General features: G+C 45.5%; 1 protein-coding gene across 2 annotated transcripts; it reads left to right on the top strand.

Moving 5' to 3' along the window:
- Positions 1-1872: 1872 nt before the first annotated feature.
- LOC123127950 (E3 ubiquitin-protein ligase BRE1-like 1) lies at positions 1873-14110 on the top strand. Of its 2 annotated transcripts, none has more exons than XM_044547827.1 (19): positions 1873-2413; positions 5673-5834; positions 5916-6003; positions 6255-6458; positions 6566-6733; positions 7771-7964; positions 8055-8138; positions 8592-8711; positions 8803-8989; positions 9084-9244; positions 9337-9408; positions 9552-9628; positions 9832-10026; positions 10127-10199; positions 10274-10360; positions 12790-12927; positions 13011-13213; positions 13299-13464; positions 13541-14110. In XM_044547827.1, the coding sequence occupies exons 1-19, from the start codon at positions 2294-2296 to the stop codon at positions 13670-13672; spliced, it is 2631 nt and encodes an 876-aa protein (XP_044403762.1). In that variant the 5' UTR covers positions 1873-2293; the 3' UTR covers positions 13673-14110. The 2 variants fall into 2 exon arrangements, with proteins under 2 accessions (XP_044403762.1, XP_044403763.1); XM_044547828.1 differs by having other exon boundaries at positions 1876-2413; positions 6255-6480.
- The last annotated feature ends 13091 nt before the right edge of the window (positions 14111-27201 follow it).

Here is a 27201-nt window from a genome sequence, read left to right as displayed (position 1 = left end):
GAGTTGGAAGGACACAACTTCCTTGACACATCGCAAGGTGCCATTGGGCCACTGGCATGTCTGACGCAAAAGTGGTACGTCAGGGAATCCTTTTCAAGTTGGAAGCACCCTGCCAATGTTTGTCGACCATGAAACTTAGGGTTCTACCAAATTGCTTGTAGCTTCAACGATTCTCATGTTATGACCTTCTTTTTTATATTGCGAGAATGCAAGCCTTGGCCGTTTTCGCTAGTTGAAGTTGCTTTGATCACTTGACACCTCTATCACCATACATGGAAAACCGTCGTGGAGACCATTTTTTGACCAATTGACACGTTTGAAATCTCTTGTTGATACGGGGCAATAAGCTTCCCAAAACAATGGATTTCAAAAACTAATCATCACTTGATAGCAAAAAAGAAAAGTAATCATCTACTACCACGGGTAGAAGCGACTCTAGCATAGTCGTCATATTTGTGCCCTGTGAGGATATGAAGACTGCAAAGGAAACATACAGACATAGATAGATAAAAAAGGCTGTCTTCATTTTTTTGTTATATAGGTTTTGCTTGTCATTGACTACAACGATCCTTTCACTGTAATAGAAAATTCACGATATATTTGATTCAATTCAACTTCATCTCTAATGATTTGGCTGAAAAATTAGTCGCATTGCGACTTGGATCGATAGAGCATCTAATACTTTGCTATACTATCAACTAATTAGCTAATAATTACGGCGATGGTTGGATTCGCCAGCGGGGCCTAGTTGCACGACAGGGTAAGCGGGGATGCGGCAATGCGGGACTGAACGCTCCGAATATGGTTCGACCCGATCGTCCCAGAACAGCCATGCTTCCGTGGCGGCGGCATTACATGCCTCAATCCCCCGAAAGATGGCCTCCACGCGGTCGCCCCATGTCGGCCATGCTTTTTCACTGGCAAGGGCGAGCGCACGGTCCTAAGTTTGCCGCTAAGTTTCCACCTCGACCCTCACGAGCTTGACAAGGCCCACTTGCATATGCCCCCAGAAGGGGTCCAAGGCATCGGCGTGACGTTTTTAGAAATATGTTTGAAGAGGAAGAGATGAAATGGATGTGGGTTGAGGGGATTTTTGGAGACACTAAAGAGGGCGATGGGAGAGAGAGAGAGAGGAGGCAGCGACAACCTAACCTTTTATAGGCTGATGGGGCCGCCAACCCTCCATTAAGAAAGCAGTTAAGGAGGCCATTGACGGCAAACGACCATCAAGTGGCACGCTTCCTGGTGGAAAACACGGCTGCACTCACACGCTTGCTGATTGCTCACATGACATCTCTCCGGCCGCTTAGACACAAGTCGTGAGATGATGTTGCGTTAGGGTTATCTGACAGGCCGGCCATGGGAATCCGATGAAGCAAACATGACAACAATGGCCAGGTGCCCGTCGGTGATGGTGTGTGAGAGGCCGGGTTGTTTCAAATCTCTCGCGTGAAGGAAGAAGGACAAAGCTAAAACTTGCTTCCCTTGTAGACGATTGGGTATAGAACGAGCTTCATATAAACCTCCCAGCCATCAAGTATGAAGACTACAAGGTCGTTTACGGAGCGAGCTCCATAAATTATGACGGTCCACATCCATATAGCGACTCTGCCAAAATATCATAGTATTCGCCAAAAATCATCATATTAACACGATCGAGGCCGAGCTTTTCTCGACCCACAAGGTTCACCCATAGCCATGAGGTTGGGTCCATCGGGACGGAGTGGCATGTCACAAACTCACATGGTTGTCCGCACGCATTGTAGTGTTGATCCAGCGCGCGGCAGCTCTCCGTGGACACGTGCCGGGCGGGGCTGGCCGGACCGCACCTCCCCTCTATCGGATGGGTGCCGAGCGTGCGGTTTTCCCCCCCACCGTGCCTCCGTTCCCCACCCCAGCTTGCCCTCTCCTCCGCCGTCTCTTCCTCCTCCCCTCCTCTCCTCTCCTCTTCACTCTGTGGAGCCTAGGCTCTTCGCACGGCGCACGCATACGCACCTCACACCAAAACCACCGCTAATTCTCACCCTCCCCATCTCCTCGATTCGATCCGCCCCTCCAAAACCCCAAATTCAGCCGCACAGCACAAATCAATTCCCCATCGCCCCCGTGCCGCGAGCAAACCCTCGAAATTTTGCTGCCTCCGATCGATCCCGTGGCCGGGTAGGGTTTGGGCGGTGGCGGCGGGCTGGGCCGGTGCTGCGCGTGCTCGTGAGGATCGGTACGGGTGTTTGCGAGCTTGGTCTCCACCGCATGCGGCGGATTGGAGGCGGGGCGGCCAGTTAGGGTTAGAACCATGGGGAGCACCGGCGAACCCGATCGGAAGCGGCGGCTCTCTGGCTCCTTTGCGCAGGGTGTTGATGCGGTGCCTCCTGCCAAGCGCCCAGCGCTTCCGCCTTCCTCCGACGACAAGAAGGTATACGCCTCACTCGAAGCCTCTCTAGTAGTCCTCTATTGTCAAGGTATAGGCTACTGTGTGGAGACTTGTTACTCAATTGTATTTCGATCGTGTATCAGGTAGCCCAGGTCCACGAATTTGCTAGGGTAATACATGAATCGATAGGAGATTCTGAAATCTCACTAGCAGCCATTTTACCTCGCAAAAAGACTCATTTTACGTTGGGCTACATCTCCGTTGAAGCCGGCTTTGGCAACCCAGTTACGCCTTGCATGCGCGTCGTACTATAACGGTTGGCATGCCCAAACTTTTTCCGCCGTGATTTTACCTCACTGCAAAGTTTGGTGCACAACTGCTGAAATTGTTCACAATACTGGTCGAATGCCCGTGCATTGCCATGGTACAACAAATTTAGACACAGAAATATTGATTACAATATCATGGATTATAACTGTGTTGTGATCCATATCATCCTGTTCTTGCAAGGTGAACATATATATCATCATGATTTATCTAAAAAGGGTATCCGGTGCTTTCGGCCAAATCTCGCATGACTCGAGGGACATTGACGTCACATTCGTTGTTCCTCTTCATCAGCGTACCAACACACACTTCCCTTGGTCTTAGCCCTCATGTGCGTGCATTGTACACTATTCTTTTGAAGAGCTCACATCTATGGTAAGCGTGTATGCCCATCGCAACGAGCTCTTGCCCAGCAAGGCAAAATCAGTCACTTTGCTCAAAGTTGATCTTTGGTGACACACTTTCTGCAACGGTCTCTGTAGTATGAGAAACTTGCTTGAAAGTAAAATATGACAAAAAAGAGCTTCTCTGATGAAAATGAACCGCCAGTATCACAGTTCATTTCTTGTAATAAAGGCTACAGTCGTGGAAGGTTCATCGTGTGGCCGTGTGGGTGTTGTGCCCAGTCTTGCCATAGCCTCTACCAAAATATAAGACGTTTTTTATATTTTGATACGGAGGGAGTAGTTGTAGATAGAAATCATTTGTCTTACACTACTTGTTAGTAAATCCTATGATTTGGGATAAGCTCAGGCTAGTATAAGCCTTGACGAATGTTGTTGGAACATCAATTGTTTACACATCGCGCATATATGTTTTGAGTACACAACTGTAGGTACAAAACATGTTATTCTTCCATATATTTAAAAAGAAGTAAAATATAGTTCCCTTCCACGTAGTTCTTCAGGAAGCTAGAGTCCACTCCACCATGGATTATGAATCCAAGGACTAGTCAAGACTAGTCTATAGACTAGTCTAGGAGTCTCAACTCCACGGCCGACTACACTTCAGTGTCGACTAGTCTATGAGTTGCAACTTCAGTGTCGACTAGTGTCAATTAGTCACGCTTAGACGCTTAGTCTATGAGTCTCAACCTCGGAACGACTCGTCGACTCGTAAACCCTGCACTCCACGCACTAACAATGTAAAAGCAAAACATGGATCGTAACAGAATGAGCCGTCTTGATCCATGTTTTGCTATCTTGGGCTATGTTTTTAAAGCGTCCCTAAGGCGACGCTTAGGCGTCGAAGCGCTCCCCCTCCGCTTTGGAAAATCGACCGCTTTGGGCGCCTAGGCGTACAAAGCGCCCGCCTAGGCGCCAAAGCGCCCCCCCTCCCTAAGGCGGTAAGGCGTCGCCTTAAAAACATAGATCTTGGGCAAGGTCAGCATTAGCCCATCATTGAGATATTTGGCCAACCAAAAGAGAGGACTAGCCAGGCGGTGATTTCACTATTTTATCCAGATTGATTGTGGCAATTGAATAGGTTCTGAGCTTGGTCGTTGGCCATGGCATTCGTACGAGCTGGCTCGATCGATCGGTTTCTGGCTGCTGGAGCCGAGGGAAGGAGCGCTGGAGCGGCTGAGAGCGGAGGTGTGCGATCCCAAGGTTGGACACGTGGCGCCATCTCGCATTGGGTATGCAGGGCATGAGTCGTGGAGACGGTCTCTGCCGAATTTCCGTTCCAAACCAGTGCGTTTGAGCGGAGAGGTGGAAAGCGAAAAGGACAGAGAGTGGGTTGTGGATGGACAGCACGGTGATGGGACAATTGCAGCCAAAGCGGTACGGTAATTTTAATTTTCAGAACGCCGAGGGACGGTGATTGGCGAGAAGCGGCTGGATTGGTGAGCGGTAGGGAGATTGGGCAACAAAAGGAAGTCGACGGGATACCTTGCGAGCGAGTTTTAAATATTTTATTCGCACTATGTGCTGATGGCAAGGAGAGGACATAAGGGGAGGCTGTGTCGTAAGGTCCCCATTTTTTTTGTTATGAATGCAGTTTTCTATTTTAGGTTCAATAGGTCCCACATGTAAGGGCGCATGAGGGTGGGTGAACTCATCAACTTAAAACTTTAGAAGTAGAATAGATGGAGAATGTTAGATATACACCTTGTTTGAAGTCTCTAGGTAGGCCGCTATAGTTCACGGCAGGAAGGTACACGCCGCATTTCAAGCTGTTAAGTAGTTCACTCTTGCTGGCTGGTTTGTAAAGGCTTGCTACTTTAAGCTTATTTGGATCCTGTATTACGTAGCTGGGGTCAACGACATTACTAGGTTACTTTGTGAATCGCAGGAGCTTCTCAGATCGCAACATAAATTATTTTACCTTGGGCATATCCGGTTTTACCGGATTCGCCAGCCTGCTTGCATTCTGGGTTTACCTTGGGCATTGCATGGGAAACCTACTGACATATGCATGAACGGTTGGCAAATCTGCATTTGTCCACCACTGCGAAGTGTACCGTACAACTTTACTTGTTCACTCCTTTAGTTAGGCCTAAAAAGCCTTGCTGAAATTGTCCATGACATGGTTGGTGTTAGATAGGAAAAGCTGTCTCACTATGAGAGCAAATATAGTATCCATTTAGAGAGATGATTAAGGATACAATAATCGATACTTCTGCAAAACAATTTGGTATAAATCGCTCCTCGGATTTTTAATATAGCCTCATTTGGTATATGTTGTGGAATGATGTTTAGGCCACTGTGCATATAGATGTAGAAACGGATATACATCATTGATACACTTGTATTATTTGCCATACTGCTCTCTTCTGGATTTTGTTCTTGCACTGTTCATTACAGCAGTATTGTCAAGCCATGATCATAAATTGGATTTTGTTCCTTGTATTTAAACAAAGAAATCCATGCTGCTTTCATCTCGAATGTTCCTTCTTTTGGCTTTTCGACACTGTAATTTCCATTACTTATTTTCTATATATAGTGTTAATTATAACTTCGTTCTTGGTTGGCAGCTTGATTTTGCTGTAATTAAATACAGAAACCAAAAGCTTTCAGAACAGCTAGAAGTCCATAAGTCTGAGTACCATGCCCTCGAGGGTAAATTTGATGATCTCAAACAGAAACAGAAGTCTCACCATGAGATCCAAGATCTTGTTAACAAGTCATGGCAGCATGTAAGCTAAAACCTTACCTTGTTGTAACTGCAAAAACTACAAGTCTTCCTTTTGTTTACTGTAAATGTTATACTTGAACAGCTTGTGAGAGATTTGAAGGCTATCTCTGTTTGCAAAAGTGGATCCCAAAATTCTTCCTGCAGTGCAGTTCCTAGCAACGAGTCTACGGGTATGTCTTTGTTCTTGCCTGAATTAATTTGATTGTCGGCTAATAATAATTTGTTTCCTCATGCATAAAAATTTGTAATGGAAGCAGTACATGCATCTAACTCTTCCTTGTTAGGATTTGCAAGTTTTTTTTTGGGAGGGGAATTTGTAATGGAAGCATTTCATCGTATTTGATTTATGTCGATGGTTGTGGAATATTCTAAACTTGGATGTCCCAAAAATTACAGATTTAGTTTCTAACTTTCTATTCAGATGGTGCATGCATCCGGAAAGACGAGGACTTCCTTAGCAGGCTCGTTGAGACAGGTGCCACAGAAAGTTCTGGTTGCCATTTGGAAAACCACGTACACTCGTCAACTACTGATGCGCTGCAGAATATCTTGTTCTCATCAAATGATTCATGGCATGCAAACGAGAAGTTACCGTTAGATCACTTTACTGCATTACCCGAAGATGGTTTGTTCTTCACATTTCCTTGGTAATAATTTATTATTAATTACAGCTGAAGGACTGCCAAATTTCTTACCCCTTTGGTAACATTTCCTTGTTTTGCTTCACTGCAGAGCGCATTAAGGAACTGCGAAGTACTGCTAGTGAGATATCACTAGAGCTTAATGATGCTGTACGAGCACTTGGTGATCTCCACTTGAAGCACAGACAGCTGACAGAGAAGCACCATGAAGAGAGATATTTAAATGCTCGAAGCAAAGCTGAACAGAAACGCCTTAAAGGTATCTTGCTTAAACACGAGATGATTTACATACGTGGATACATACGACAGTTTGTTAGTGTCTTACTATATCTATATTATTTTGACACCTTCGATACCTGCCAATATACCCTTCTGATATGCATGACACACGCCTTGTAGTTGGGTATCTTGCTTAAACATGAGATGCTTTACATACATGGATACACATGACACTTAGATCACATTGGATATGTCACCGCATCACCCTTTCCCCCAAATCTACCATTGCCTAGCCGTCTACTCTCCCAAAATCCATTCCCACTGCCTTCCCTCTGTGTGTTGCAACCACCATAACCTTCTTCGCCCATCTGCTGCTCTTGCCTCACGTAGTTGCTACTGCTTCCTACCTCTGGTCAGACATTGACAATAGCGAGGTTGATAGAGGATGAGGATAGATAATAGACTGAAGAGAGTTGGAGAGAGATCAGGAGGAATGGAGAGAGGCCAGTGCTGGATTGGGACAAGAAAGGCAACTGGAAAACAGATCTGGATATGTGTGAGAGGCAAAGCCGGGGGTTCCCTCACAACACTGCATGTTGTACTCGGCCAGGATGAGATATGCTGGCTAGGTAGGAATGTTTCTTCTCCTCCACTAACCTGTCTGTACTTACTCCCTCCGGTTGGGTTTATAAGTCGGGCATGGGTTTTTAGGTCTTCAGTTTAACTAGCAAAATGTGTATTATATAAAATATCGATTTAGATTCGTCGTTAAATGAAGTTTCTTACTTATAATTTTTGTGGCATATTAGACATGTTTTATTAGTCAAATCGAACACCTAAAAACCCATGTCTGACTTATAAACCCAACCAGAGGGAGTACGCACAATAATATATCGGTGATCCTTGTTTTTGTGGATTACTGGATCACCTAGCCACACAATGTCCCTTCCACTGATTAGACGAGATTTAACTATTTAGGCAATGTTTGCACAGTATATATGTGCCTATGATGCTGTGTGCAACTAATATTAAGGATCACCATGTTAACTTTACTGAGATGTTTGTTAACTTTTCAAGTGGAGTTGGCAAGTGCTGCTGCTGAGTTGGAAGAAAGCAACCACAAATTGGCAGTTCTCAAAGCACAGGGAGACACGACACATGGAACTCCAATCTTATTTCCAACTTTAGGAAATAAAAGCTTCCCTCAGGATAATGTCAGAGACAAACAAAAGGAATTGCAGGATCTAGGGGCTTCTCACAAGGAGTTTACGGTAAAATATTAAATACTTGTTTTAAACTTCCAGTGTTGCCTATGTTTGCTCTTACCCTAAAGTTGTTGCTTGCTCTATTGTTTGGATCAGGGTCTGATTTCACAACGCCTGGCGGAAATAAGGAGACTTCATGAAGAGAGAATTGAAATTTTGAACAAGTTGGCTACTTTTCAGGTTTGCACACTGATTGTTTAGGTGCCATACAAGTGAAGTAATGCTGTTCTACATTTTTTGAGTGTCTTTCCAGAGTTGATTCATAATAGTATTTTCCGCCCGTGCTTCGCTGCAGCTTTTTTGGATGATGTTTGCTTTCCTATCAAGTACCAACATTAGCGAAAGTAATCCTAGATTATTTCTAGTCTCCAGAGGGCGACATACAGATGTGCCGTTCAAAAATAGATGTTTTTTTGCATAACATGTATGGTTTTGAAATTCCATCCTCTCAACTAAAAGATGTCTGATCAAAGCACCTTTTAATTGTTTAAGAATCTGAGGTTAGCATTTTGGCTACAATTTCAATGTTGACATGGCTTATTTGAGATTCCACCTTGGAGTCAATCTTAGAGTAAAGGAAGATGTGTTCAATAAAATATTCTTGCATATCTTACATTTGCAATTTATGGACAGAACATTTTGACGGATTTGAAGAGCATTTCTTCTTCAAAAGCTTTCCAAGTTCTGAAGGATCAACTCCAGAAGTCACAAGCAGAGTTGGACCACTGCCGGACACTATTAGAGAAATTACAGGTGGTTACTGCTCGTATAATTTACTTCTCATGTATCAAAGAGCCTCAGCTATTTATTTTATGTTTGACTCGGCTTCTACTTGCCTTTTCAGGTTAATAAGGATAAATTGATATGGCAAGAAAGGGAAATTAATGTAAAAGTTGATCTGTCTGGAATTCCTCATAGGGTATCTCTCAATTGCGAGTCAACCCTTGCAGTTTTAGATCAGAATCTGCGGAAAGTAGTTGATGAAAAGAATATGCTTGCACTGAAACTTGAAGAATCTTCGAGAGAACCTGGTATGATGATTCTTGTTTGACTTTGCTAATAGTGTTGAGTTATTCTCTTCTGGCCATATCGGAATCTAAATAAGTAAAAACTTACTATTTTCAGGTCGGAACCAAACCATATCAGAATTTAAAGCGCTGGTGTCATCACTGCCAGAAGAAATGGGCGCTATGCAAACTGAACTATCTAAGTACAAGGATGATGCTTCAGAATTGCATTCTTTACGAGCTGAAGTTCGCTCCATTTCTGATATTCTGGCTAGAAATGTAAATTTCTTGATATGAGCTTGTTGAAGAAGTTAATGAGTGTTTTGTGACTATTTCAATTACGATTAAGCTATTCGTTTTGTGCTTTACAGGAGCATGCCATCAACGAATCATTATGTAAATCCACTCGTGCTGGACCTGAAGCAAGGGATCTACGGTCCAGGGTACTCAATTAAAAAATTGCTGATTTAACTAGCTGCATTGTCTTAGCAGGCATCAGGAAATGGCTTGTTTTAGCTAGATTCTTTGATTTCCATTCATATTGTTTTTATGAATTCTTAAGCCACTGGATTCACATGATTTGTAGGTTCGTGAACTAAGGCAAACGAATTGCGAGTTAAAGCTCTTTGTGGAAATGTATAAGCGCGAATCTACTGATTCAAGGTAGTTTTATTACAGCAGAAACCTTTCATGAAACTACCTCTACAATTTATTGTGTTCCACTCTGCTTGTTCTCCTATTGCCCATTGATCAGATCATCCGAAATAATCTGTTGAGCTTTTAAACATTGTTTACTACCAAATTCATAAGTTCTACTATAACAAACTTTACCATTCTGATGTCCATACCTTATTGTTTTGTGACAGAGATGTGCTGGAGTCGAAAGATAGAGAATACTGTGAATGGGCTCGTGCCCATAGCCTCAAATCTTTTCTTGATGATAGTAGGCTAGAACAGCGTGTTAAGGCAGCCATCGAAGCTGAAGCAACGTCTCAGCAGAGACTAGCAAGTGGTGAAGCTCAGATTGCTGAATTAAGGGGGAAGATGGAGAGTGCCAGAAGGTAAGCCATCACATGTGTTGAAGTAGGCAGAAGCTGGAAACATTATCTATTTTTACTGGTCAAAGTGGTGCTAACTCGTGAACTTTTCTGTGCATTACAGAGATATTGGTAGTTTATCTGAATTATTGAAATCAAAGCATGAAGAAGGTGAAGCGTACCTGTCAGAGATTGAGGTCTGTTTCATCTCTACATCTCTGTAAAATACAGATTATCAGTATTCTACAAATACTTATTTTTGACATTTCAGAGTATTGGGCAAGCATATGAAGATATACAAACACAAAATCAACAATTGCTACAGCAAATTATCGAGAGAGATGACCACAATACAAAGGTAATTCTATGGACTCATTTGCTATTCTTTGTTTGTGCTGATGTATCCTTGTTTTCAACATTAGTGTAACCTTAAAATCACCCACTTCTGTTCACAATAACTCTGATTTCACTTAAAGCTTGTTTGACTTCAGTTCCCATAACCTGCGGACATGCCAATAATAATTTAAATGTGCAACTAGAAGGTTTAGGTTACCACCATGATTTTATCCAGGTTTTCATGTTAGTAACGGTAGTTACGCCATGAGACCGTCCAGATCATTATAATCTCCTGGTAGCCTATTAACAAATAAGTGAGCTTGAGCATCATATTTTTATTTTGAGCATGGAGGACTGTTTATTTGTTGAAAGTTGAAACCAAAGACATTAGTATGAGACGTCATCAGATTTCTGTTTTCAGCATGGAGAATTAATCTCCCACTTAATTTGTTGAAACCAAAGACAGTAGACATTTACAGGAGTTCAACGTAGAAACACCAACACAAACAACTTCTGCTCTACGTGCCAGGTGATTTGCAACACAAATTAGCAGACTGCTAGCCCATGCTTATACGATCGCATATTTCGTTACATTGCAGTCTTTCAGGACACATAACCAAATATCAGCTTCAAGTTCCCTTGTGCCACTATCAACTTAGGCTTGATTCATGAGCACATGCTACCCTTTACAAGCTGAATTTTCATTCTTTGCCATAGGAAAAAGAATTCATACTATCTGGGCACATGGAGCCATTCTCGTTGGGCTTATGCCCTTCGCCCTGATCGGCATCATGTTGTGTTTGGTACGCAGTGCCATTTGCTCTGCCACCATGCTCGATTGAGCTTTGTTATGACCCACATGGCCACATTGTGCTCCACTACTGTGGGATAAAAATGAGTTTTTGCAAGTTAATTTGGTTGCTGTCAAACAGCAGGCCACTGAGCCAGGCACGGTTCACTGATAATCCTGCTTTTCATCTTCATTCCAGCTTAGGGTGTGCATCCGGTAAATCTGTTTTTTTTTTGGTAAAAAATGGTTTAGTGCTGTACTCCCTCCGTCCCAAAATAAGTGACTCGACTTTGTACTAACTTTGTACTAAAGCTAGTACAAAGTTGAGTCATTTATGTTGGGACGGAGGGAGTAGTTAATATGGTATTTATTAGGAATATGGATTTACTTTTGTATGCCTAAAAAACAAGTATCTGTTAGTAGATATTACCTCCGTCCCAAATTATTGTCTTAGATTTGTCTAGATACGGATGTATCTAACACTAAACATGTCTAGATACATCCATATCTAGACAAATCTAAGACAAGTAATTCGGGACATGGCCATTGCACTGAGCCGAGCACCACCTGTGAATCCAACGAGATGTCCACAGTGTCAAAGAGATGGTGCTTCTTGTTTGCTGGTGGGGAATAAGATGATTTTGTCACCTGCTGCTACAAGGAAGGCATGGACGAGGCATCCAAGACAGCACTACCGTGCATGGAGGAAACTGACTGGGAGTGCTTTGCTTCTGTTCCTAAGATGAGGCAAGCACTTGTATTGCGCAATGCAGCAGTTTTCGATTCCATGCACGCCCAAGGTGACCAGATTGGTATCCTCAAAGCCTGTTCTTGTGCATTTGGATGTCATCCTCATTATGCCTTGGTCCTCTAGTGAGTGCCCCAAAGCTGGCGCCACATGCATGTGCGAGTGCCATGCACATAAAGTGGAAGCCACAACATGGATTTACACCCTCAATTCACATTTTTAGGGCAAAAAAAGGAGACCTTTGACCTCACATCGAGAGGGGAGGTCATGGGACAAATGTTAGGAAGACAACAAACCGCTGGACTCGTTTCAATCTGCAGCAGTTGTGAGGGAGAAGATGTGCTAGGACGGCATCCAGAGCATTGCCATACTACTTGGCTCCGTTTTCTCCAGATCTGAACGTGTGTGTGTTGGGGGGAAGGCAGACAAGAAAGAGAAGGGGATAGAGGAAGAAGATGGGAGAAAAGAGGAGATGCAAAAAACATACTAGTATATTGAATTATTCTTTGAGCCAATTCGGTGGCACCTAGACGATTCTAGGCCACTTTAGTGTCTCAGGGACACCTCACGGAAAAATGGAACCAAACTGTGGAAGTGGGTTTTGGCTAGACTGAGATAAATCTAGGTGGCTGGAGAAGTAAAAGGCGAGTTGTGGTGGTTGAGTGAGATAAAGGCCGCAACTACAATGCATTTTGCTATTTCCTAATCTACGATGCTACATACTGAAGTTGTGTAGAAAACCTCAAATTAGTAATTTGTGTGCATATTTGGTTGATTAATCAGATTAGCATAACTGCACAAGAAAAATCAACCATGGTCATTCAAGAGTCATGTTTGTCTTTATTCGTTGGGGATGAAATTATAAGGATCTTTTTAAACAGCGACCTATTGAAGCCTCTACATGTTACTGCAGATCTTTATGGAAGGCGTTAAGGTGAAACAGGCACAGGATACTTTGCATTTAGAGTTATGCAATCTGAACAGGAATTTACGGCAGGCAAAGGGTTTGATGGATCTGTACAAAGATAAAATCGCCCAGTTAGACGACAAGGTAAATTTAAACGCATAAATGTAGGGAGAACATTCTGTTTTAGCGAGTGCTTGACACACATGTTTTTCCTTGCCCATTTGCAGTTAAAAGTTTGGTCAGAGCAGACAGCGAGACTTTCGGAGGATGGACGGCGACATTCTGTTTCTTCAGGCAATGCTCAAAGAAAGCTGGCGGATGTATTGGGAGAGGCTCAACAATTGAGACAGTCCATGGATCAAGTACAATCCAATGTTGGGAGGAGTCGACTAGGAGTTGCTGGGCTTCTTGTAGAACTAGAGAAGGATAGGTAATTGTTTGCAGAGATTTATTTTTCCACACTCCATGTGATCTTCAGGTTTCTTGACGTCACAAGTGTAATGATGTTTTTCCAGGTTTAGTAAGAGGAGAACTGAGGACGATTTGGAATCGTTATCAAGGAAAGCTAGTTCTCTTAGAGCAAAGACAGAGGGATCGTCGGTGTTGGAAAAGGTTCATCAGGAGGTGAATGAGTACAGGGGAATATTGAAATGTGGTGTCTGTCGCGACCGACAGAAAGAGGTGAATACCGTTGCCTTCATTTCCTACAACCTTGGTCACCATATCGAATCTGAACTTGTTCTCCCATGTCGTTTAGGTCGTGATTACCAAGTGCTACCATCTTTTCTGCAACGACTGTATACAGAAGTTGCTCAGAAACCGCCAGCGAAGGTGCCCTTCCTGTGCATTAAGCTTTGGGGCTAATGATGTGAAGCCGATTTATATATGATGCAGCGGTGGCAGCTGTCGTGGGTCATCTAGGACAAGTGACTGAACGCCCCATGTTTGGGGTTCTTGGTGGCATGATCCTTCAGTCGGAAATTGTAGCTTAAATTTCTGCAAGGCGGACCCATAGCATACGTTAGGCTGCCGGCACAATGCCTGTGGCTTATGCTATGCAAGTGTGTCTTCCCGCTCCTTTGTAAAGTGTGGAATTTTCTTGTTGAAATAGCTGCTAGTCTTAGCTTGCATATACAATGTGTTATTTTGCTTGACATATCCAAGGATGAGGAGTTTGTGACTCCGAAAACATACCATAGGTTGTATTGACATATATGGATGGATTGTAGTTCCTTTTGTTGTAGGTGATGTTGAGTATGTAGCTTTTGGCCGTTCGTTTCAGCTTGTACTTTGTACATTTATTATCCTAGTGGGCTCTTTGCTGATAGTGATAGATATCTCCGGTGAAATGCTGTTTCTTAGTACTTCCTCTGTAAAGAAATATAAGAGCGTTTAGATATAAACGCTCTTATTTTCTTTACAGAGGGAATACCAAGAATTGACAAGGATCCAGGTTTGCTGTAGCAGGCTTAGATGGGCATGTTGCATGACTATAATTCTGGTTTTTACTTTCTTAACATGCATGCTCCGTTTTCCTTTTTCTTTTTTCTGCAAGAAAACACTCTGGTTGTGTGCAAGAGGAGAGGGCATCGATGTTGGTACATTCGTAGTGTGGAGACAGGTTGGTAAAGATGGCAGGGGCATCAACCTTTCTCCCTGTCTCTCATTTGTCATACGGGTACACTGGTAAGTTATGTCGCATTGATTGCAAGGATTGAAGGCTTGATATGCTCTGCTACATCATCTCACGGGACTCGGTTCTGTCGTGTGGTGTAGCTGGTTTCGACGGCGTCATGACTATGCACTTTGAAAGCATAACACTGCCTCATCTGTGTCGCTGCAGATTCCCAACAGTGCTTAAGCTCCTCGAGGCCACTGGATGCTGACCAATGGGCAACTTTAGATTCAGAGTAGACAGACCCCCCGTTCCTGCTCCGGACGGCCCACCGTACTCCCCCCGCGGTTTTCAAAGCCCTTGTCCACTGGTTTTACCACGGAAGAGCCGCCCCGCCGGCTCGCTTCAGTCGCCTGCGGCTGCATCACCCGGCCGGCCCATCGAGCTTAGGGCCAGTTCTTCTCGCAGCTTAAAAAATAAGCTGTCTTCTCTTCAGCTTTTTTTATAAGCCGTCTTTCTGATACATTAATTAAGACTTCTAAACTAGTTATGGAATAACTAATACCGATAGGAGCAATCTATCTATATCCTAATTAAAAGCTTAACTATGAGCGCACGGTTGGCGGTAGTCTAGCCAAACCATACCGTGGCGCCACGGGCGACCGCAGCGGTGCACGCATTGAGCACCGATCCGCCGGACGCCAAGGTTAGTTGGTAAACCATGCGAGTCGTACGTGACAAACTCGTTTCACTTAACAGTGACGCGGACAGCACATTGCCTTCCTTTCGGAGAATAATAGTGCGGGCCACGCCGCTGCCGCTGCCGCCGGGCTCAACGAACGGGCGCACGAAATCTTGGCCCCTCGAGACGGGACGACGGGGCCGGCCAGTGCGTCGGCACTCGATCGGGTCGCACTGTTGCTTTCGATCGTAATAAATACGAGCGCTACCGCCACGATTATTTGCCGGGTGGGCCATAGCCAGAGCCATTCCTGCGTGTATCCCGATAGATCTCACCTACGTGGAAGTGCACCGTACAACTTTTATTCAATTTGGCAGGCAGGGCGGCGAGTGAGGAGCCGGGTGACGTAGGCAATGAATGAGTGCTGGTGGTAATTGTTAGAATAAATTCGAGGCATATCGTTGATCATCCGAGGACTAAGCAATTACACGAGCACAACACCGAGATTTGTTAACGAGGTTCATCGATATAGCTATATCCCTGGGGCTTGAGTACGGACGACTCCTCCCTGTGACACCGTCATAATACCGCACACCGGCCACCCGGGCGCCGGCACACGCCGCCAGCTCTCCCTTGCGCGCCTGTGCTATTATGTTGGCATAGGTTACATCGTGTGTTTAGCCCCGCTATATATGAGAGGCCTAGGATACAAGTGTCCTACTTGGACACGACTCCATATCCTATCTAAACACAATACAACTACAAGTCCAACTGTAACCTACCTTGTACACAATATTCGACACAACTCTAACAAACTCCACCTTGACGAATATTCTCCACCACCTTGAATTCGTTAATGCGTCAAGCTTCCATGTACATTGGACTTGACCTTATCCCATGAGTACCGCTGCTACTTCAAAGACTCCATATGACCCCACCCGCAACTTGTAGTCCCTCTTTTTCTTGACCGCAGTCAACACTCGAGCAAAATTAAGTTCCTTGTTACTCTAGTTTGTGCTTCCAACTTCCAGAGCATCAGTCTAACGCCATCACACACTGATCACTGACCTGCGTGAAAGTGAACAACTCACATATTGGGTGTCACACATAAGAGTTACCTGAACTCAACATCACCGCTCCTTTCTTGACCGCCTGTCTGAAACTTGAAGGAATTTCACCATTGCTTGTAGTCACCCCGAGTCAAATTCGCAGTTGTCTCACCACATGTATGACCACCAGAGCCCTGGCCCGTCTCCATGTCCCGTGCGTACCGCACACCTCGCCGCTATTACCGCGTCGAGCCTCCACTGTCCTGGTCGAGTCTCAAGGGTCGCAAACCACACCACTCAACCCCCACTACAGAGTACCACCGATCATCACCGACCGATGACGAGTTTCACACTTTCATCAGACCCTTGGGCTCCAGTCCGAATTGTGTGTCACTCGCTTTTCCCCTTGCTGAATAGGCTTCGATTTCCTGGATCCTTACACCGTAGCCCCTCAATCCAGCTCCACCTTCAACATGACTCCATGGTAGATGATTGGTCCACCCTCACGCCCCGTCGACTTCAAGCTCCGTGTGTACATCACCTTGAATCAACCCCGCGTCATAGTCTTGTCGAAGCCACACAAGTCCTCGGACCTGCGCCACGTGTTTCCACGCCCAAAAGTCGGTCACCATCAGCATCACGCTCCTATGTCGTCGTCGTTGATCCAACCACCGTCTTCTGTACCAATCGACCTGTGTCGATCCGTCAAACTGACAAGTCTGAGCCAGCCGAAGTTGTCCGACTGTAACCATACTCCACCTCACGCTGTGTTAGCCCAACACACCACGCACATTGCTCGACGCCCTGTAGAACATGATCCTGACACACACACACTTCAGACTCCTTCGAGACTTATGTGCATGTTTCCAACCTGCCCACCTCCCAGTAAAACACCGTGTGCAATTAGCAATCCATCAAAGAAAAAAAATCGCTTCCATGGTAGCTCCTGTAGCCGCACCAAGTGCATGACTCCGCAACTCCCAATGCTTCCTTTTTCCTTATCCAATTGCTGTCCTTGCCACGTCAATTACCATAGTGCTACAGATCTCTTATTTTTTTTTCTCAAACCAATCCCGTGTCCAGCTCCTGCCGCTCATGAACCTCTCCAACACATGCAACGCGCACGCTAGTCTCCTGGGCCTTGGGCCGCCTGTCACGCGCCGTTGCCTCTGAAGAATCCTGTCGCCGCACACTGCATGACGCCGTTGTCTTTGTGTTCCCCTGATCGCCACGTCTCCTGCCCACTCGCCGAGACCGATTCGATCTAGGACGTCGATGCTTACGGCCGCCTGCTGCTCCGATTGCTATTACGCCGTCTGAATAGATCTAGTTGCCACCGTTCCGATCCGTCCATCGGTTTCAACTCCACAACCGTGATCTTTCGACTTCGCTTCCTCTAGATCAACCACCACTGCCTCTTTCGAACCTTACTCATGATAACACTTGTTAGAATAAATCCGAGACATACCATTAATCATCCGAGGACTAAGCAATCACACGAGCACGACACCGAGATTTGTTAACGAGGTTCACCGATATGGCTACATTCTCTGGGCTTGACTACGGGCGTTCCTTCCCGTAACACCGTCACAATACCACACACTGGCCACCCGGGCACCGGCACATGCCGCCGGCTCCCCCTTGCGCGCCTGTGCTATTATGCGGCATATGTTACATCGTGTGTCTAGCCCCGCTATATATGAGAAACCTAGGATACAAGTGTCTTACCTGGACACGACTCCATATCCTATCTAAACACAATACAACTACAAGTTCAACTGTAACCTACCTTGTGCACAATATTCGACACAACTCTAACAGTAATATACGAGCAAATGAACAACAGTGACCACTTGACGTAGGAAATCACTGTTCATTTTCTTCGGCCCCGGGCGGTGCACCGTGGACCTTGCCCTTGGGCAGGCAGCCACATGATCGAAATCGAACTACCGCGGCGCAGAGCCACCGATGCTTTTAGTACATGGATGTCGATTGACGTATAAGTAGATCACTTTTGTTCGTCGTCCATTTTATTTTCAATCGTCCACGAGCGACTGCATGGCGGCAGCTAGCTAGCTAGCTATCGGGTGGGGGAGAAGGCGAGCCAGTGTCAGCGTCAACTGCCCTGGGCACACGCACGCAGCTGCAGCTGTAAAAGGGAGGAGCTTTGGCACGTACCACATCAATGAATGCGCTCCTTCCGTGCTCCCAGCCGGGACCATAGATTTTTTATTTTTTGCCATACTTGTGGCTCTTGAGATGCCGCACAGAGCAACCCATTTATGCGCACACTCCCTCCGTGCATGGTAACAATGCCGCCTCCCTACCACACCACTAGCGCTCGATCGCACACCACACCATGCAACGCATGCATGAATGCCATGTAATGTTGACCCCAGCACAAGCCGCCACTGTGCGCCCTCCCTCCCATCCACCAGGAAAATGGGGAAGCTGCACTGTGCGAGCCCGGGGCCGGGCGGGGAGGGAGGGGTCGACGTGGTGGGGGAGAGGAACAGCCAGCGGCGCCAGCCGAATCGGATGGATGGCTCCTCCAATGCGGGGGGCGCACGGCGGATTCCCTCGGCTCGTGGCCACGGGATCGCGCGGCAGCACAGGGTTTCCACGGGCCACCGTACCGTCGGTCCGTCCATCAGGTGACGACGCAGACCCGCGCGTACAGTGGCACGGGGGTCGGGGGCCTTGGCGTCCCGCGTGACAGCACACGAGCCCCGGCGCGGAAAAAATGCTACTAGGAGCGAAAACGATGGCGAGCCGTACGTGCGGTGCTGTGCATGCCCAACTTGCGTTGTAATCGGGTCCATTTCGTGGCGCTGTACGCGTACGCATACGCCGCGGGGTGTGCGTACGTACATTTTTGTGCATACTCGCCTTTTCCTCTTTTGGTGATGATTACGTCTACGATCGACGATAGTATCTGCGTACACGCAAGCAAAAAAATTCTTACCAGTTCAATATCGTGAGGGCTGTTTGTGTATAGCTTGGTCTCAAAAATGAAAAGAATAGACCTAATGGGATATAGGGGCATCTTCCTTTCCACCTATCGGTTGTCTATCTTCATGATGAGCAGAGATAGGCCGGGGCGAGACGTGTACCCAAGTATCCAATCTGCTGCTGAGGATGGACTAAAGACTAAAGACGTCCCTAGACTCTTTTTTCTTTGCCCCACGTAAGCTTCAGCCCACTATTTCTCTGTTGCCTCTTCACCCGCACAACGCAAACATAAGGAATCCATCTAATCTCTCGGCGCCTTTGATCCACGTCATTATGCGCGATCCCTTTATTCACCTTGTCTCTATGTATAGGTGCTCCCATCAACACTGGACTTTAGCGGGGGTGGTGGGTAGGGCGTTCTTTTCTTATAGTACAGTATACACTAGTACGCACGCCTGGTCTACTCCGCTACACAATAGTAGTAGTGTACTACTACTATATAGTAGTCACACAAACGTGCACGAGCTAGGCAGGTCTCATCGTCCTCCCTCAGAATGTACCATGTCGACTAGATTCGGAACCGATGGTGCAAAAGAAGGAAGGACGAAATTTACCGTACATTTAGGTAGGAGTAGGTCTCTCTGTCAACAAGTTAGTTTCATTTGCGAAGCTGCAAAGATAGATACTAGTAGTATTATATGTATATGCATGCAGTTTTCACCTGTGCTACGAAACTGAACGGTTGTTTTACCCATAGCACGACACGACTGTACTTTTCGTCGACCTAGCAACTGACCAACGAACGAGTGCATGTAGTAAATTGCATGGTGGTGAGCTGGGCACATACGGTATGGGCGCGTGGACAGCTCGATCGCTAGCTATTTGCCCTGGACGTATGCGTTGCGTACTTGCATTGGATACCCGGGCCGGTACGTACGAATTTGGCGTATTGCGTATCGCCCAGCTAGCGTACGCCCACATGTCGTGCGTGCTAGTCATGTCATCCCATGATCACCTCCTGATCTGCCTGTTTCTGCTTGGGCACCCCAACTCTCAACTCTCATAGTCGACATAGAGTATACCCTCACAGGTACTCGATCGCCATCAGCGCGGCACTGAATTTTAGGCGCGAATATTCACTCGAGTCATGGCACAGTGCCCGCGTCAGTGTCGATCGATCGGGACGGCCCCAAAGCACGCATGCACGCACGCACGCACGCACGCACGCTGGCGACCGGCGGTATTGATTATTTGTTGAAGAGGAAGAGGAGGAGGAAGACGACGGAGGAGTGTGAGCCTAGTGTTTTCGCAGGGTGGTTCGCGGATGGCTGTCTGGTGGCGACCGCCTCTAAATGCACCACCTACGTGGGAGACAAAGGAGGCTATTAAGGTGGCCGCCCGGGCATTACCTACGTGGACACGCGTACGGCGAACAAGGCAAGCCGCTGTCTGCTACTCACTCGAGCCTTCCCTTTTTCTCCTTTCCCCCCTTCACAAATGAAACGTGCGCAGCGCGCGGGAGACGACGAGCGAGGAAATGCTTGTGCATGCACACATCAAGAAGCTAGCCGCAGAAGCAGATCGCACGGAGGAGTACGTGCAGCGCGCAGAGACCGACCACGGTGCAGGATTCATATTTCATGACGCCGCGCGGCGGTACCGGTAAATGAACGGCAGCAGTGGCGGTGCCGCGTCCGTACCGGCGCATGCACGGCCTGCTTTCTCGCCGGCGACGGCGCACCTGGCCCGCCCGGGCCGTCTACACCGAATCCATGGACTTTTCTCCCCGGCTGTGAGTCACGAGTCACACCAGCTTGCACTGCCTGCCTGCTCTGCTCTCTCGGCAGGGAAGGACCATGGATCTTCACCTCGCATGATTACAAGTGACGGTACGGCCGGCGGTGGTGTAGGTACACACAACCAGCAGCAAACATTCAAACCCACCCGCTGCGAGTCCCCGACTCATCATAAATGGCGGGGTACGGGGCGTCTTATCATGGGCACTTTTGGCCATTCCCGGCTGGTGTGTGCAGCGGATGCGTCCAAGCAACCCTATGCCATGCTTGCAAATTTCGCCTAGCTTGGTTTGTTTAGGCTTATTTAGATCTCGTGAAAGATATGGAAGTGACTAGCTTTGTGCGTAGTTATGCTACCCCACGGCCACGGGAAACAAAACAACCACCAAACAACCACTGCCGGCAGTGAAGCCCCAAGAGAGAGATACCATGTCTCTGTGGCCCCGGCGCAAGGACCCATTTTTTTGGGCACACTCATGCATCTCTGTCGCTCATGGGCTGTACGATTGTTCCAGGGGCCCATCAGGCCCACAAGGTACGTGGGGCTACGTAGAGCAGGCGTCATCTTTCTTGGACACCACGTAGGAAATATTTTGCCCATGAAAATCTTGTTTCCTTGTCCTCTAAAAAATCTTGTTTCCAAAGAAAAGAATCATTTAGGTATGCTAACTAAAATATCACTTTTATTTTTATGAAAAAAAAGAACACCACTCTCTAAAAGAACATAAAAGAGTACCACTTTTCTGAGAAGCGTCACTCGAAGTTTTTTTTTCCGGGTAGAAGTCTAGCTTGTTTTGCTTGTCAATTGGAGAAAAGGCCATACTCAGTTATTACTTTTGCCACATTCAATTCATGATTCATATTGCTTCACTCCTCGTCGAGACACATTGTATAGTGCGATCTTAGTAGTGCAACATATAATGACCGTAGAGTTCAGACATACACACACGTGCGCACATGCACACGCGCATGTGCACACACATACACAGTAATAATTTGAATCAGTGTGATCTCTATCCGTGATTTGATGTGGATGCTTTGGCTTGCCTGCCTTTTGCCGATCACCTTGCAAATTGTTTGTTTGAGGAGTTCTTTACACTACATTCCCTTAGTTAGAGAATTTGCCCACTACTTTGGTCTCACAAAATGGGCACCCGTCAGTCTCTCTTTTTATTATGACAACGAATAGATCCTCGGTGAATAAATCCTGGAAAAATCTTAATTCAAATATGAGAGACATTAATTCTACTAATAAATGGTTGGCCCTTTCAACTAGAATTGAAGAATCAACCTTCTCAGTCACCCGTCTTCAAGAAACTAAAAGGGAAAATTTTGACAGTGCTTACCTAAAGAACTTCTGTCCTAAGAGAATAAACAAATTTGAATTTATGCCTTCTGTGGGAGCCTCAAGGGGCCTTTTGATGCTTGGAGTGACAGTGTTTTTCAAGGAGAATGCCTATTTCAAAAAAGGTTCTCAATCTCTGTCAGGTTTACATTTGTCCACTCTGGCAGCTCACGGATCCTAACAAATATTTATGGCCCTTGTGACACTGAAGTCAAAATTGATTCATTGTCTGGTTTCAAAACATCCAAATACCTAGGGCACTGACTGGATTGTTATGGGTGATTTCAAGTATATCAGGTACCCACACACCAAAAATTTGGGTTCTGGTGACCTCTCTAGCATGCTGCAATTTAATTATGCTATTAGTGCACTTGCCCTAATTGAGATTCCTCTGAAAGTTAGAACCTTCACCTGGAGCAATATGTAGGATGCTCCGCAGTTGAAGCAGCTAGATTGGGTCTTTACTTTTGTAAATTGGACCAGCAACTATCCCAACACCCAAGCCTTGCCATTATCCAAACCTGTGTTTGATCATACCCCTTGTGATATTTCTATTGGAACTGACATTCCCAAATCCAAGCTCTTTAGGTTTGAGAACTTTTGGCTGGAGCATCAAGATTTCAAAGCAGTTGTGGAAAGAATTTGGAACCAGCATGTGTCTGAGCAAGATAGTGCCAAGATAATTACTATGAGATACTATGAACCCTAGGAGCTGACCCGCGGGAACCTGGGGAACATACTTTTTGAGATTCAATTTCATGCTGACATTGCGTAGGTTGTTAAATGTCTGCTGGAGGTTAGGAAGGATGCTGGAGCCCTGGTGAGACTTGGCCACTATGTCATCAACGTAAGCTTCAACATTGATTCTGATCTAGTCATGGAGGCACTTCTTCTTGGTTCATTAGTACATTGCACCCGCGTTTTTAAGACCAAAGGGCATGGTGTTGTAGCAGAAAGGTCTGAAAGGCGTGATGAAAGAAGTTTTTCCTAGTTGGACTCCTTCATCCATATTTGGTGGTAGCCTAAACTGGCGTCCAAAAAACATAACCTCTCGCAACCCACGGTTGAGTAAATGACTTGATCGATGCGTGGCAGAGGGAACGAGTCCTTGGGGCATGCCTTGTTGAGGTCCTTATAGTCGACACATATGCGCCAGAACATCTTCTTCTTGTGGACCATGATGGGATTGGCAAGCCATTCAGGGTGCATGACCTTCTTGATGAACCCAACAACTAGGAGCCGAGTGATCTCCGCCCTGATGGCTTGCCGCTTTTCGGTGGCGAAACGATAAAGGGTTTGCTTAATCGGCCTCACGTCCTTGCGGACATTGAGGCTATGTTGTGCTTGTTGGAAATATGCCATGGAGGCAATACTATTTGTATTATTATATTTCCATATTCATAATTATAGAGTTTATAGTCTATGCTATAACTGCTATAATCCTAGAATATGAGATTTAGTGGAAAACTCATATACACATATGGAATAATAAACAGTTAAATAAAAGGTTCATAGTCTTTCCTCTGGGACTAGCTCAATTGTTGTTGGTGATCATGTTTTCTGGATCTTAGGATATCGTTAAGTGTAACGATGATCCTAAAACAATATTGAGATTATGGCGTTGGCAGAACGATCATATTGAATTGACCTAATCTTCTTTGCTATGAATTGAGTTAATATCGTTTGTAATCAATTATAATAACACATAAAGTTGACATGTGACTTTGTTCCTTAGACCATGAGAGTATCGTAGCCACTTCTTACCGTACGGTGGGCTTTGGGGTTGCTCAAACATCACCTATAACATGGTGATCATAACGATAACTTATAGGCTCATCGGAAAGTTTGACAAGGGACTAGATAGCTCAAGAGTGGGATTTTGCTCCTCCGACGATGGAGAGATATTATTAGGGCCCTCTCAGTAAGATGACATCAATCATCGTCTGGCTAGACACATGTGACTTCGTCACAGGGATGCCAGAACACAATAACGAGAAAGAAGAACAAAATTGGTAACGAGGATTTTGGTATAGTGAGCATGGTGATGACTCAGGAGGATACCGATGCATCTCGGGTTTTCTTAAGTATCGCAAAGCAAATGGAACATCACATGATAACCTAGGGATCGATATGGATGTCCACGGTCCCGCTGTCGATCATTGAATGACCGGTTTCGTTCATGTCTATGAGTTACCGAACCTACGGGGTCACAAGCTTAAGGCCATCATGATCTACTGAGTGTTAGTAGGACGGGAGTCATGAGACTATATTTGCGGAATTATTTCATGAATATTTTAAATTCTTCTGAGAGGATCTAGAAGCGTTTCGGGGTCACCGGAAAGGTTTGGTGAATATCGGCTAATACCTGGTGTTACCGATTAATTATATATAGGTGTAAAATGTTTCCAGGATGTTAATATATATATATACATAAACACTATTCTGATCACGGGATCAGAATAATATTCTGATCACAACCTGAACTGCCTGAGTAACGCGCTTGAACTTCCCTGTGTACTAACCTGACCTTCTGGCTATCTTCGCAACCGTGGCTTTCCCCGGGAGTTTTTCTGATCATTCGTGTTGTTTGTGATGTAAGTGTAATGTGGACACGTTTTTTGGAGTCTAAATGATTGTTTTGATTCGGATTCTAGCACGTTGGCGGATTTGCTCTCGGGGTCGTGATGAACTTGTTTCTGTTACAAGTTTAATGCATGTTTTGGATGTTGTCAAAGTTCTGGAACGATGGGGATTAGGTTTTAGTACGAGTTTGGAGCACAAATTCTTCGTTATTTCAAACAAATTTGAAATCGCCCGTGTTCTTCATCCGCCCGAGATGCAACCCGCGCTTCTATTGATTTCTCGTTTTTCTTTAAAGTTTGCTACCTGATTTGCGTACTTTAGTGAAATTCGAGGCTTACTAATCCGTAAATTTTAATCGGGAGGGTCCTTACGGTTTGATTTCTAGCGATTTGATGTTGGCACTCCTGCGGGTTTCTGCACATGTTATTTTAGCGGTTTTGAAATTTACCGTCTGGTCCTTTCAGTTGTCGAAAGGTAGTTGCCAGATCATTTCCAAGGGGGTGCGGATGTGTTGCAATCTTGTGGAGATGATTTTATGCTTCGGACGAATTCGTTTGTTCATTATTTCTAGATCTTCTAATGGTCGTTGTACAAGCTGGACTTCTGCGTTTTCATACCTGAACTTCTTCTTTTCCTTCGTTGGATCCTGTCGGGGCTGGGGCGGCTCAGGATCGGGATCGGGGGAGGATCAGGTTGATCCTGTTGGGTCTGTCCGGGTTTCTGTGCTGGACTTCTGCATCGTCATACCTGAACTTCTTTTTTCTTTTCGCTGCAAGATAATGCAGCAAGTCCTTTGTATCAGAAACCCTTACTAGATTTTCTTCTGCAATTTTTGTTGTAGCTAGTGTGTAAGCGTGGAGCTGGACCACAGGAACATGCACCCTCTTTTTCCCTTAGTCTATGTTTTGGTATAGTTTTTTGATCATCCACTTATCTTTGGTAAGATCTGGACTTCTCTTTTTTTATTAATGGTTGAACTTCTGGTTTTCCAGATTACATTCCACATTTGCAAGGCGAAGGCGCATCGTGCTCTATATTTTTCTTTGTTTGGTTTCCTTTCGTATTTTTTAATTCTTCAGATGTTCCTTTTTATACTTTTGTCTCGTGAGCAATCATGGGATTAGCCCAAGTATGCATGCACTTTTTCCAGATCATGTAAGGGTCGTTTGTAGAAGCTGGACTTCTATGTTCTTTATACGTGAACTTCTGGTTTTTCCTTCTTTGCAAAGTAATAAAGCAATTCCTCTGTATTTCCTTATTTTTATGTTACTTTTTCATTCTTTGCATTTGTTTGGATTTTTTTGACTTAGTCCCGTGAACAACCATGTAATTGGGCGATGGATATGCGTATTTTTTTTATTTTTTCTAGTATGTTATTTGTACTTATAATAGTTGTTGTTCTTCACTGAATAACTATCCTGAACTTCAGTGTGATAATCGTTTTTAACATGTTAAATTTGAGGTTGTTATTTTTTGGATTTAAATATTTTGTAGATATTGAAATCGGCATTGCGCGTATTGACCAATGCGGTAGCGCGAGGCCGAGCAGGGGGGGAGGGGGGTCGGCCCCCCTCCCCTCCCCCTGCGAGGCCGAGACAGGAACGAGCCGGAGCAGGCGACGACGCGGCGTGCCGCGTCGTCGCATGCGGAGGCGAGTCCGTCACATCTGTGACCCCACTATCTATCTTAGGGTTTTTAGGGTTTAGGGTTATTATGGTTTAGTGTTAGATATGAACTTCATCTGTTTTTGTACTTGAACTTCTTCATTTTGTTTCTTAGGGTTTATTTATTCTTATGCCATTACTTCTTTTATTAGAGTACTTGAACTTTGTTCTTTATTTTTTGAACTTCTTTCTGTTGTTGTTTAGGTGCATATTTATGTATGTATTTTTCTTCCTTTGGTAGTGCATTTGCCATCTATTTTTGGTTTTAAGGATATCAACAGTGCTATCGTGTGAAGTTATCTAATTATAATAGATGCATTCAAATGGTGCATTCATTTATCTATAGGTGTATTTACTTTTTTAGCTGTTGGGGGGGTGGGGGGGGGGGGTAAAACTGTAAATTCAGTGGCGCTGCAATTCCCACGACAGATAGGCATTAAGTGAGCATCTCCCTCGTCACCACCTGTCAGAAAACCCCTCCCCCCTGTCGCTCGCTCTCTTCCCCCTCCCCGTCGCTCCGCTGCCTTCCTCGCCTCCAACTCCCCCCGATTTCTCCGCCCCTGGCCCCTGCCCTCGTGCTGGAGTAACCGGCACACGCCCCCGCTCCTATTTCTCCCCCACGCCCCGCTCTCCCTCGCCCAACCCGCTCTATTCTGCTCTGAAGCGAGGGCGGCAACTGCCTGCGCGGTTGCAAGGTGCATGTGGCGTCGTGGGGAGTGGAAGAACCGCCGC

This window comes from Triticum aestivum, chromosome 6A (genome assembly GCF_018294505.1).
Source record: "Triticum aestivum cultivar Chinese Spring chromosome 6A, IWGSC CS RefSeq v2.1, whole genome shotgun sequence".
NCBI lineage: Eukaryota > Viridiplantae > Streptophyta > Magnoliopsida > Poales > Poaceae > Triticum > Triticum aestivum.
This window is presented reverse-complemented; position numbering and strand designations above follow the sequence as displayed.